The sequence below is a fragment of the Apium graveolens genome, chromosome 11 (assembly GCF_009905375.1).
Source record: "Apium graveolens cultivar Ventura chromosome 11, ASM990537v1, whole genome shotgun sequence".
Classification (NCBI taxonomy): domain Eukaryota; kingdom Viridiplantae; phylum Streptophyta; class Magnoliopsida; order Apiales; family Apiaceae; genus Apium; species Apium graveolens.
Window position 1 is genome coordinate 205,854,777 of NC_133657.1, and position 14,816 is coordinate 205,869,592.

At 30.9% G+C, this 14,816-nt stretch overlaps 1 protein-coding gene across 1 annotated transcript; it reads right to left on the bottom strand.

Moving 5' to 3' along the window:
* Nucleotides 1-2,068: 2,068 nt before the first annotated feature.
* On the bottom strand, nucleotides 2,069-3,212 carry LOC141697919 (ethylene-responsive transcription factor 5-like). The gene has a single exon (XM_074502481.1). The coding sequence runs from the start codon at nucleotides 2,967-2,969 to the stop codon at nucleotides 2,382-2,384; it is 588 nt and encodes a 195-aa protein (XP_074358582.1). The 5' UTR covers nucleotides 2,970-3,212; the 3' UTR covers nucleotides 2,069-2,381.
* Between the last annotated feature and the right edge of the window lie 11,604 nt (nucleotides 3,213-14,816).

Here is a 14,816-nt window from a genome sequence, read left to right on the forward strand (position 1 = left end):
ATATTCGATAAACGAATAATCTTGTTAAATGAATAAATTTTTTGAAAATATTCATACATAGAGGTTTAAAGGTAGATTTCATTATTCTGAGAGAAGTAGACAAATGCTGATCTCCGGGGCTCATTCACAAAGAAAGTTAATACGGTAGATTACATAACATTTTAAATCAATTCTTAAAGTCAAATTTTTACACAATCCCAAAAACTAATATAAATATTTCAATAGCTTGACTACATAGGCAATCTCACAAGTAACAAGATACTTACTCCGTCGCTCCCAATTGTTATCATTTCAGGAGAGTGTCCGGCACATAGTTTAAGATAAAAAGAAAGTATAGTTCATTAATTTTTTTTAAAATTTTTTTATTTTTCTGAATAAAAGTTTAAATATTCTATTTTTATTAACAAAAAGAAAATTTTTTAAAAAAATTATAGAACTATACTTTCTATTAATCTAATAACGCGTGTCAAACACTCTCCCAAAAACGATAATAATGGGGAGGGACGGAGGGAGCAGGATAGAGTACGTAATTTAGCAACAAAAAGAAAGTCGACAGGGTAGGTAGATTGATCTGGCCTACTATATGCACGTGGTCAACAAAATTCATTGTTCACGTGAAAGAATAAATATAATTTCTACATGTCTATCCGTACCTAATGACCTAGATGTGCCAAGTAAAATGTACCAAAACTATTACTATAATTTATTAAAATAATTTGTTAAAAACATTTGGTTAAAATATATTAAATTATCGTTAAACAAAATTAATAAAAAATTAATAAATTATAACCGATTTATTCCTTTTCAGTTCGAATTTCTTAATAAACTCGATCAGAGATGAAGATCAAGCTACGAAGTAAAATAAGCGGGTTAGTCTATAATAAGAGACTCATTTTAACGGATAATGGCCAAAAATACAATTTTTTTTGAAATTTGTGACCAAAATACCAAATTTGAGAAATACGGTCAAAAATACCGATGGAATACCTTTTCTCAGATTGGGTATTTGGAATACGCTTTCTTAGATTTGGTATATGCCCGATTGCCCATTTTCAGATTGAGTATATGCCCGATTATCTATTCTCAGACCGGGTATTTCAACCAATTTTTTTCATTTTTTTAAAGTTGAAATACGCTTTCTGAGATTGGATATATGAAATACGGTTTCTCAGATTGGGTATATACCCGAATATCCATTCTCACATTGGGTATTTCAACTAACATTTTTTTGTTTTTTTTTTGAAAAATGTTTTTTACAAAAAATAAAAATAAAAATTGAGATACCCAATCTGAGAATGAGTATTTGATTAGTAAAAATGGCCAGAATATTGAAAATAAGTATTCTTGTCACTTAATTCCAAAAAAATGTTATTTTTATCATTATTTCCATTTTAACTATCCACTTTAATTATCCATAGTAATTTTCGATGGCAATTATTTTAACCGACTGAATATTGTTGATTAGAAATTCTCACATTTACTTGCACAGAATAAAGATAGGGAAGGAGGGCCTGGGACCCAAGATGCTCTTGTATTCGTAGGATAAACATCAACAGTTCAATGTTTGTTATACGTAATTTCTTGTATGTATGTAGTAGTATTATGAACTCTGCCCCCACATTGAGGTATGGGCCATAGCTAGGTTTAGTTTTTCCTGATGTTGCAAGTGTTTGTTAGATCTGTGCTCGGTCCTTCCCAAAATGTTATTCCTGTTTTGATTTTTTGACCGTTTATGAGTAAATGATTGACTATTAATTTACGTCTAATTTATAAAATCAAATATTTTTATGAGTAATTTTGTTGGATTCGTATTTATGAACATTTTAATATAATGAAGTTTTTATATTTAATACTAATACAAAATTAAAAATTTTAACAAATAAAAGTGTATATTGACAAACGTGATAGGGAGGGAGGGGATGGAGTACTAATTTGTTCTGTATTTCTATCTGGTGTTTTAATGAATTGAATTCAGGTATTGAAATTTGAAACCTCTTATTAAACTCGAAATTAAGGAACACATCAGACATCTAACATGTGCATAATTTAGGGTTTCAAGGAAAAAAAGAGCTCATTAAAATATTTGATACTAAATATTACATATCCATGAAACGTCCATACATGAATAATATATTGATAGTTTTTGCACACTGCTTTAATTAGGAGCAATACTTCGTAAACCTTAATCAAATCACTAATCATAATGTTAATGATCAGTTAATCACACAGTTCACGTAACATACAAAGGTGCATAGTGTTTCATCCTGTGTTTGTCATTGGTGTTTAGCCAGTCACACACAACACCATGTAGCAAACCAAAAGTACCCCGAAAATCTGACTCGGGTTTAAGAAGGGTAAGATGTAAGCAGACCTTAAATCGTTCATGCTCCCTTAGAAGATTGTTCTCCACTGTCCACAGTACAATTTGCGACGTCCAAAGGAAAATTAAGAATCGCCTTTCTTCCACGAAGATTATAAGCAGCACGATCATAAGCCTTAGCAGCCTCAACAGGAGTGTCATAAGTACCTAACCATAATCTTGAACCTCTTCTGTTAGGGTCTCTAATCTCTGCAGCAAACTTTCCCCATGGCCTCTTTCGAACTCCCCTATAGTGCTTCCTGTCCTCCTCTTTATTAGCAGCTGCACTTTTGTTCGAGGTCTCTTTGGTGCCATTGTTGAAGTCGAATTTGTTGTGATGATCAGGAAGCTCCACTTCAAATGTTGGCTTTCTAATTTGGTCAAAGCTGAACAAGTCAGGTGAGAGTGAAAACGATTCCATTTGATTCTCTTGTGCAAAATTATTGAAAATCGGGATTTCTGATGAACACGAAAAAGAAGAAGAAGAAGAATCAGACTGAACATCGTCATTGGTATGATCATTAAAATAGCTGATAAAATTCTCGACAGGTGAAAACTCGTCGAGAAGATGATGCCTAATGAAATCAAGAACTTCAGTATCAGATGCCATGATAATTGATTGAATATTGTAAAAGTTGCAGGTATATATATAGTACTTGAAGGATGACAAGCTAAATAACAAGTGTATATTCTGGAGAAGGAGACACAGATGTATGAATGTGAAAATGATAGATGTAAAATGAGAAGAGACTGGTGTTTATATAGAGGAGAGGAACATATAAAAGTTGTTGGGTTTGGAAGTATTGACTCGGAGACTTGGTTCCAGTCTTCTTACGATAGAAGCCGGAAACATTCATCCATTCGGAACAAAGGGATAATATACGAGTTTTTCTATGGTGTGCCCATGTACGCATAATAAACAAAAAATTTTATCATTTTGATTTTTTTTAATTGACCAACACTTCTTAATAGTTGTCAATCTCCTGTATTCACAACAAATATACCAATCAAAATATTTCAAAATTATATATTTTAGTGTTTAACATGGGTTCATGGACACACACCAGACAAACCCGTAATATACATGTATAATATCAGACTCTAGTTTCTGCAGTGTATAATAAATGTTGGTTCTACTATTCTGTATTCTTTGCTCGAGCTACTTATTCAACTTGGACATATTCATCATCTTCCTTATCAACAAGCACAAGTTCAAAATGATGTAGTATTATTTCTGGTCTAAAAATAGATTACTCATGTTAACTTATCAGTTGTAAGCAGCAACTTTCTGAGACTCTGTGACTTTAAAATATATGTGCGTGTACTCTGTCACTCGTTATCTTACTCTTTTATTTATTTAACAGTCCTGTGCACGGAATAATATATTGTTAATTTGTATGTAATTAGGTTTTGACTGAGCACTGCGAAAAAGTATTACAAAAATAACTTGTAGTTAGCCTCTTTGCCTAAGATTTAATAAGAAAAGAAAAAAATATCTCTAATTAAGTGCCTGTTTGGCCATCCCCTTATAATGGGCTTATTAATTTATAAACCGTAAGTACTTATCGAAGAGTGTTTGTCGACCCAACTTATAAGTCGAATTTACAACTTATAAGCTGATAAGTTCAATGTTGGTAACGACATACTTTTTCTCAACTTATTTTGAATTTTCACTTTTTTATTAATTTTAGTTTTTAAATATATGTTTTTAAATGTTAAGTTAATTTAAAAGTCATGTATTAAGATAATAATATTTAAAAATTATTTATTTTAGTTCATTTAAGTTAAAAAAAATTTTGACTTACAAGTAAAATTAACCAAACACTTACATAAATTATAAGTATTCATCTACTTATCACTTTTAAGTCATCTAATAATTTTAAGTAATAAGATGCTTATTTTAAAATTTCCCAAACGGGCACTAAGTATGTCTATCTAAACATGTAATATAAGTTAATAATATGTTCGTATAAATTATGAAATATAATTAAAATCAGACGACCATGAATGTGACGTGCGTAATGCAATAATCGTGTTTCATGCTTTGCTTTAATCAGTAAGTACTAACGTCTTGTTTTTAAACTCGGGTTAGGGACAAAGTAAGTGATAGATAGATAAAATATTTTCATCCAAAAAATGAAATAAAAATTTTGGAGATAAAATATTTAAAAATTTATATTTATCATCGCTTGGTTTGTTCTTTTTAAAAATTCGGGAAGACGATCAAAAATTAAAATCAAACAATTTTATTTAAGCTTCAGTCACTTTCCCGTCTTTTTAAAATTCGGGAACGAGGGGTAAGCAGTGCCGGAGAAAACGAGTAAATTTGGACCGCGTAACACTGAGCATATCGTGCTGGGTAGACTGTAGTGTGTGATCTCCCTGTGGTCGTAACGGGGTCTGGTCTCGAAATTTACGCCTGCATGTTCAAGCAGGGCTAGCTGCATTTGAAAATTTTAGTTTATAATTCTTGAGGCATAAAATTACTTAATACTATAAAAAGTAAGCAGATTACCGTTTTTTGTTAATGTTGCTCTCCGTTCCCATCTATACTTTACGCTCTTTATTAATTACTATCGCCTCCGTCCCGTTCGATTACATACGTTTACTATTTACACGTATTTCGAAGTTTCTATAAAGTATATTGTAGTAATAAATTAAATAAAATGTTATCTAATTACTTTTAATTTGAAAATAAATTCTTATCAATAATTAAGTAATATTATATAAACTATATTAAAAAGATAATTTTCAATTAATATTAATTTATCTAAATTAAAAAGATGTTTGGTTCACTTAGCAAAAAAATAAATAAAAATATTTGGTTCATATGATAATTATGCAATTCATTTCATAAAAGAATTCTATTAGTAATATAGCTAACATGTTATATTTGAATAACAACTAAAACAATTACAGGGTCTAGAACTAAAACTATACGGTGAAATTTTTTAAATACAGGAATTCGATTATTTTTAACTAAATAATTTAATAGAAGTTATTTATTATATATTCTTATCATATCAATTAATTACAAATATCAATTTCATATTTTATACTAATAATATATTAATTTCGATCTGTGTTTTGCTGGAGTTATGAGTTTCAATTATATATAAACACTAATTTAAACTTTTAATCCCGCCCGGAAGGGTTTGCTCAGTTGGTTAAAGAGGGATAACTATCCTCTTAGTGTTCGAATCGCACGTTAGGAGAATTTATAATCATACGATTAAAAATAAAAATAAAAAAATAAACTTTTAATCCCGGCCCGTGTGAAGCACGGATTATCGACTAGTTCTCTCTATTGTATGATTTTATTTTTATAAACCAAAAAACATCGTTTTCAGATAAAAATTCTATCTCGTAAATCATAATTCCTGTTTTATTTTTAATTAATAATTCCGTCAATGGAAGAATTTTAGAGTCATTGGAAGTGATAGTTTGACCGTGTGTAGTCTATATAAACATAAAATATTTGCCATTCAATAAACTGTAGTAAAAGAAATATAGTGGAAAATGTTACTCACATCTTCATGTTAAGTATTTAGTCAAGATAACAAATCAAATCTTTGGGGTAAGTAATTAAGTATAGCTAAGTCAAAGTCAAGAGATTAGAGAATTTGGCCTTACGCCAATGGTGAAATCCATTATTGTGTTGCTTAAATAAAAAACTCAAAGATAAAAGTAATTTATTTATTTAAAAAATAAATAAATAAGTAAGTTAGATGAGAATTACGTAAATTACTGGACTAATAAATAAATAATTTAAATCTAAAATTACCCTGACCAAGAATTCATTTCTCATACTCCCTCCGTCCTTTTGATTTGTTATCAAAAGGATTGGGTACGGAGATTAAGAAATATATATAAAGTAATGAAAAAGAGAAAGAAAAGTGGGTGAAGTGGTGGAGCCCATTAATTTTTAATGTATAAAAAGATGATAGTGGGGTAAAAGTAGTGTGAAAAGGAAAAAAAAGTGGGAAAGTGGAGGGACCCATTTACTATTTTTGTTAAGTTTTGAAATGTAAAAAAATGGATGAAACATCAAAAAAGGAAAGGGTAAAGAAATGAAAAAGATCGAGAGAGTATACAGTAGACAAACGCTTACGCAAATTACTAATAATTACATTCCACATCTATTCACCAGTCAAAATTTCACACAATCCATAAAACTAAAATAAATATTTCAATAGTTTGACTACATGCAATCTCACAAGTAACTGACAGGGTACGTAGATTGATGTGGCCTACTATATGCACGTGGTCAAACAAATTCATTGTTCACGTGAACGAGTAAATATAGTTGATACACGTCTGGCCGAGCAATTCCAACAATGTCCTAACATATATCTTATGAATATAATAAATAATGGTGTCCTATTAATTTAGAACATTAGTTTGATATATGAGTTCCAATAATTTGCCTTATAGTTATGCCCAATTATTAAAATAATAATATATTTAAATTAAAATTGGAGGGAAGAGCAAAGATGGAGGAGATAGATGTGTTAAAAAAGAGGGAAACAAATTTTTTATAGATAGAAATAAAATAGGGCGGTGGTAAAGTGATGCGAAAACACCCCATTTCTTGTATAATTAGATATACATAAAAATATATTTTTAGAGTAATTTCAACTATGGATGATAAGAGAGGTGCCAATGATATGTGTCATGACGTGACTGACACCCTTATTAATTAGCACTCTATTATAGTTATTGGGATGCCATGAGATGCCATTGAGTGCTGACTTGGAGTGCCAAAAGTTGTCATTCTATAAAATAAGATGTCAACTTCATTTATGGTCGCAATTATGAATAAATTATTATCGGAATTTCATTTTTGTCCCAATAATGAATAATTTATTATATTTCTAAGTTATTTGTATTACACATCTTTTTTTTTATAATTTTAGAAAAATTGACATATGTGATTGCCAACCATTGAAATGTTTTATAAAAAAAAAGTGTTAAAATTGATGTGGAAGAAAAAAAATAATAAAATATAATATTTTTTTATATGATAAAATTGGCATATTTTCAAGGTGCCGACAATCGGAGATGCTCTTTTTTTTTTCCTACGTTGCATGTGTTTGTTAAATCTGTATATGTATTCTAGCTGCTTAATTTGCAAACTGATTTGTTCTGTATTTCTATCTGGTGTTTTAATGTATTGAATTTAGGTATTGAAACCTCTTATTATAGGCGAAATTAAGGTACACATCAAACCAAATCAAAAATATAGCCCTACTCTCTTTTTTCTCTCTAGCCTCCTCTCTTTCTCAAAATATAGCCGTTGTCCGGGCTTTTACCGGTTTTCTCCGGTAAAAAGCCCCATTATTTTTATTTTCTTTCATTGTTTTATCTTTATTATTAAATCTTGATTTCTATCGTTTTTTTTCATAATAATTCTTAGATAAAAAATTATTGGAGTATCAGGATTTTCTATCTTCTTCGTTTTCAAGGGATCCATGTTCTCTTGTTTTTGTGATTTGTTTTGTGGATCTAAGTCTTGTTTTTATTTCGTAATTTCTATTTGATTATACTTTCTTTTTAGTGAGAGTTTTGGTATTTCTCTCATTTATTTGTGAGAGTATGATTTTTGATTTAATGATTAAAATTTCGATGAGATTACAATTATGGTCGATAGCTCAAACATGATTAGTTCCAACTGGATGTGATGAAGCGGGTACATGTAAATATATCATCTTCAACAAATAACGTGATTGCTTGTTCAAAATAGATGGATTGATCAGCTATTGTTTCTATTTTATGTTTATTCGACGCGACTATCTTTATCGATGCCGTATGCCTTTTATTTATTAAATTAATTTCTTACTCAAAAAAAAGGTACACATCAGACCGCTAACATGAGCATAATTTAGGGTTTCAAGGCAAAAAAACAAGAGCTCATTAAAATATTTAATACTAAATATTACATATCCATGAAACTTCCTTATAAGAATAATATAATATTCCCTACATCCCATTTTAGTTGTCACATTCGGATTTATGCCGGTCAAATTGACTTAAGTGTGACCGAAATTTATTAATAATTTATAATTGAACAAAATAAAAAAAATTACATATCTACTTTAATATATAATTTTTAATTTTTTAAAATAATATAAGAATAATGTTTAATTTTTGGTCAAAAATTGGTCAATTTAATTTTTATAAAAGGAAACGTGATAACTAAAATGGGACGAAGGTAGTAATAGTTTTGCACACCATTATCAAATCACTAAGCATTATGTTAATCACAGAGTATCCTTCTTTTGATTACACCCTCAATTTAAATATTCCAATGTATGGTAGCTTTCATGTAACATACAAAGTGGCGTGCATAGTATTTCATCCGGTGTTCGTGGCGTTTAGCCAATCACACACAATGACACAACACGTAACATGTAGCAAATCAAAAGTTATTGGGTTATATTTTGATTCATTATAAAGATAATATACTATTTCACAAAATGTTACTCCCTCCGTCCCATTGATATGTCTACATATCAAATGGGCACGGAGGACAAGATAAGTTATAAAATATTGAATCAATGGAACAAAACTGAATAAAATATAATAAAAGTACAGGTTAGCTTTGGGGGGTGGGAAGTGATTAAAAAATCCCGCCCAAACTAAATTACAGTATCAACTTATTCCCTCCTTTTTGTGTCAACTGATATACCACAAATAAATACCCCTGGACTAATTTACATACTCCCTGGATTGATTAATATAAACACTTTCTTTGAAAATTTATTTAATACAAATACATTAGCAGATTACAATAGCAATGACAACAAATTGTTAGAAAATTAGGATTTTTGAGCTTAATTTAATTATGTTCTTGATGTTAATCCTAAAATCTAATGATTGGAAATTGTTCAATGATATTTGAACTTAAATTTTCATGTATGATTTTAAGAATTTTCTTAATGAAATCCATATGAAATGAGAGTTGAAAGTAGCTTGGAAAAACTTGGAAAAAATTTGAGAATGTTTGTCCCACATTGAAATAAATAAAGGAGGGTGTGTGCTTTATATGGTATTACCCACATGAGTAGTATACAACTACTAAGGTGTGTGATGGTCCATTGTGTTGTTGTGTGCTTCACGCGCACACACACACGCGCGCCCCGCCCCGCCCCGCACCGGGTCGGGTCGAAGGGCGATTTGGGCGAATGTCTCGGCGTCTCGCGTACGCGAGGCGACCTGGGCGAGGATTTTATATATTTGAGAATTATTTTAATTCGAATTTATTTATCGGTGACTGGATTAGTGGGCTTAGTCTAAGTATATTGAACCTGCAAATAATCTGATCTGTAACAAGTTCTGATATCAGAATCAGAACTTAAGAACTGATGAATAAAATCAGAACTTAACAAGTTCTGATATCAGAATCAGAACTTAAGTACTGATGAATCAAATCAGAACTTAACTTAAGTTCTGATAATAATGTGGGTGTTAATGTGAAACGCTGTTACAAATAATTTAAATTCAAAAGCTGTTCAGTTTTGATTTTTTCATTAATGAATTCAAAATCTGATCAGTTTTGTTTTTTTTTCATTAATGAAGCAGTTTAATTCAGACATTAAGTGTGTGGACAGTTTCATTTTTCCTCTCCTATAAATAGAGGCTAAACTGAATGAATAAGTAGTAACACACTACATTCTCTTCTCTTCTCTTCAACCTCTCTGCATTTCCACAAGTCCTGAAGTGCTGATATTTTCCGGCAACTGAGGTGCTGGTCGAAGTGGAGCTTTTGTTACTGCTGTTAACATAAACTCCGAGCTGTTTTATCCTGGTGGAGATATTGTACGCATCCCAAACGCAGCAGGTAGGGGCAATATTCTCTTCAAGAGCAGCCAGGACTTCGAGCAAGGCCTGGTGACTCAGCTGTGATCATTTTTTCTTGACATTTTGTATCTGTGAACCTGTATTTCATTCACTGTTAAAAGCTATGGTTTCGGGTACATCTTTCTTTCTATCTACGTTATTTCAGTTACTGATTTTGTTTACCTGCATGTTTTGTTTTGTTAACTGTGGTCTTGGCCTAAACTTGTTAAATTCTTTATACACTTGCTTCTATGTTGCTATATTTGTTAGTGATTTATACAACACAAATTTCATGCTTCCAGATTTGAATGAAGACCCAATTCCAGATTTAAATGATATTCCTCCCATGGGTCCTGCAAAAGCAAAAGGAAAGCGATTGACGAATTTAGAGAAGCATCATATTGTTCGTACTTTTACTTTAAATTACAACAATGGCAAGCTTAAACAAGGAACGATCAACCAAGTTGCCTTTAACTATGGAGTCTCGAGGTCGGCAATTTCGAGGATATGGAAGGAAACTCTACAAGCAATTAAAAGTGGTGATGATCTTGATGTGCAAAGAAAGTACAAGGGTGGCAACAAGAGTAAAGTTTTTGATTTAGAGAAGGTAAGTTCAATTCCTTTACGCTTGAGAACCAATATTCGGACACTTACTTGTCAACTAAATGCACCTAAATCCACGGTCCATAGATTTATTGAAAGGGGAAAAATTAGATCAGATTCAAATGCCTTGAACCCTTTTTTAACATCTCAAAATATGGAAGTAAGAGTGAGCTTTATTTTAAGCCATATTGAAAACTCAACACTCCATACAAGCTCAACATACGTACACATGTATTGTATGGTTCACATAGACGAGAAGTGGTTTTATATGACAAGAACATCACAAAAATACTACTTATTGCCAAGTGAACCGGAACCGCATAGAACTAGCAAATCTAAGAGATTTATAACAAAAGTTATGTTTATGAGTGCGGTTGCAAGGCCTAGGTATGACAAAGATGGTGTTTCTATTAAGATTACAACTAATTAAGCTACACATTTAGTCAAAAAATTATTTTATCTATTAACAATGTGTCTAAACAAGGTTTAACAATAAGAAATGTAGATATGATTTCATGCTTACAAGTAAAGTAGATTTACGAAGAAGCATTAAGAAAGTCAGTTGATCGAAAAGATGAGGGAACGTACTTCTGAAAAGCTGATTCTCTAAGCTGCCTCTAGCCATATATTCATATACCAGGAGTCTGTGTTCATATTCGCAACAGTATCCGATTAGCTTCACCAAATGTGCATGCCTCAATTGTCCAAGAAATATGACCTCAGTTCGAAGAAGAAAGGGTTTCTGGGAGGCACAGATTGCAATTATACATTCCGTCTGCTCCTCCGACCACCACCAAATGTCCTGTTCGATGTTATGCCACGGATCATCAACATCTGATCACAAAAATCTTTCCAGCACTTCTCAACAAGTGACAAGAAAACCACAAGATCTTCACTCTGTCCACAAGAATTAAAACTGGACTAAATTTTCAATTAAAATCATTTACAATAAAATCACAAGTAACACAAGTAACACAAGTAACACAAGTAACACCAAAAATCAAGGATTTTCATTATATAATCAATACACATAGAAATAATAAGTACATACTAAGTAATCAAACCTAAACAAATTTCACAACATACTACGAAGTACAGACCAAGTAATCGAGTACCAGAACAACCAATTTCCTAACTCCCTATTTGAACCCGGCTTGATTTACTTGAAAAATTGAGGATAAAAAATGCTGAGTATACCACTTGGGTCATCCAACTTCGCGTCGTCGAAATCCAACTTCTTTGCTATCGAACTACTTGGCCTCTCCTTTAAGGTATGTTTCATCCTATTTCCTCGTTTACTGATTTCAGCTTCCGGGGTATCTTCAATAACTTGGTCTAACAGATCTGGTGATTTTGGGGAGTCTTGAGTGATTTGTACAAACGGAACAAATGGAGATGTCGAAGTTTGGGTTTCGGAGTCTGGTTCAAAAGAAGGGGCAGAGTCATCTACCAATTGAGATTCCATCGTAGGGATGGGGGTTGTTGAGATTTTTAGGGTTCTTGAACTACGGATGGGAGAGAGAGAGAACATATGTGTAGAGAGGGATGTGTAGAACAGATGTGTAATGAAAGGAAATGGGAATAAAAAAATAAAAGGTAGGAAAAAAGGGAGTGATTAACTTAATTACAAGGAACATATGTGTTTAATGATATAGTTTAATAATGAAGTTGGTACATGTGCAGGGAATATAATATAACATAAATGATTTTTATATTATTATTAACTTACTATTTTTGGTGACGTAGAGAAATGAGAGGGACGTCCCAAAATAGAAAATGTATAGAATTAAACGAGACAGAGGGAGTAGTTAATAATATGTTGCAACATCCTAAAATAAAAAGTTATTCGAACGGAAAGTATCGTATGTCATTCAGTGAACAAACTACAGTACCGACGTCAATTGCCTATAGAGTTTGAATCATCAATAACATTTCTAACACATAAACATATTAAAAAATTATAAACAAATTATTAATTATTTTATATTTAAAGTAATTGATATACAACAACGCCCATAATTACTTATATTTAGTTTACTTTCTAAGTATTAACATATTATAAATATCATTTAATTATAAAGTAACAAAAAATGATACTAACATAATTTGTTATTTCGTGCGAATGCGTCATTGCAAATATACCACAATCACTCGTACTCATATGCATAAATAAATAAATTATTTAACCAGATAACAACATAAATATATCTTCAATAATTATAACTAAAATAATTTCAACTAACACAATCTAAAATATGTAAGTGCATTACACGGGTACCGAGTTAGTTTAAAATAAAGCTCAAAACAGAAGGGGCAACCAATACAACTAACCGGACAAATAGATAGGAAACATAGATAGATTGAACTAACACGAATAAAATCATTTATTTCTTGTTTTTGCAAAAGGGTAAAATCGTTTCTAAAGTAATACATGAAAACATATCTTGACCAAAAAATTATGAAAATTAAAAAAATTGGTACAGTGGTTGAACTATTATTCCCTTAACGGAGGTTTAGCAATAAAAACACGTGCGATATTAGCAACCCACAAGTTCTGAGATGTTGGACTTAAAATCCTAATTAAAAATCATGTTTGGTAAAACATTTTAACAGATTTATTTAACAACTACTATTTGTAAGTTAAAGGTTGATAATTTGATAATGGTAAATGCAACACTGTATTGATTTTACTGGTAATTTTATGTAGGATTAAATTATTTCTTTATTTTTGTTTTGTTTAACTAACTTGCTATTTTTTATCATTTTTATTTTTTGTCGGTTTTAAAATCGAAACCGAGCTGATAAAACCTAATCGAGATTTTTTGAAACCGAAATCAAACCGATGAGTTCAGTTATTATATTTTTTTTAATTTTAAAAATCAAAAATATAAGTTATCGATTTCAGTTCTAATCAAAAAGTGGACCGAACCGACCACGTTCTCCCTAATTTTAAAGGAACTAGCTCAGTAGCTCGTTATCTAAAAAAATCTGAAAAAATAAGACTTGCAATAAAAAGAATAAAAAGCTTTTGATATTAATACCTTACACATCCAATCATCAAATTGTTACGTAACAGCAGTGTTATAGAAATCGGAAATCGGGTTTGATCGGTTGAACTACCGATTTGCGATTTATCGGAAATCGGGGATTTATCGGTATATAAAATCGGATATATTTAAATATTAATTTTTTATAAAATATATATCAAATTAGATTATTATTATTATTATTATAAACACAAATATATTAAACTTTTACTTTTAAAAGTTTTTTTTATATGAAGAGATTTATTATTTTGTCACTATGAGATTTGTTTGTTAAAGTATACGATTGTTTCCTAAAAAAACGTACATAAATGAATTTGTGGAACAATGACCCTACCTATCTTATTACACAAAAATAAATATAAATATATTTAATTTAATAAAATAAAGTATATTCCCCGTGAAAAAATTGAAAAGCAGATTCTAAGTAAATAAACATAAAAGAACAAGGAATTTGGGTTGTTCAGTCCCATCATCCCCATCCTTCATCATCATCTATCTACCTTCTTATACATCCACCCCTTCTCTCTCTTTCTTAAGTATTTATTACCGTCTTCTCTCCCTCTTTCATGTTTCTTCCATTTGTATATGTTCATCATTTTCTTCACTTGTATAACGGAACTCCAATTAACACACTTAAGCTTCTGCCGGAAAAGCGTAGCTTCGTAATATCTCCGACCTTTTCTTCGGAACTCAGATGTTGACCGATTTCTACCGAATTTTGACCCGATATGCAGAAAACGATTAGTACACTGATTTTGGCTTGTAAGATCGGCAGTTGACAAATTTCCGATATTTCAGCCGATAAATAACACTGCATAACAGTAGTGATGTAAATTAGAATCCAAGCATAAAATCGAGCGAGAGCAAGCCAGTACGTAGCTAACGTAATCACCCATGTAAACGGCTATTTAAATTCAAACATTTACACAATTCGTAATTAAATTTAATTTATAGTATATCACTATCTT

Excerpts from the sequence above, each read along its gene's own strand:
- LOC141697919 (XM_074502481.1), bottom strand. The coding sequence starts at position 2,969 with ATGGCATCTGATACTGAAGTTCTTGATTTCATTAGGCATCATCTTCTC.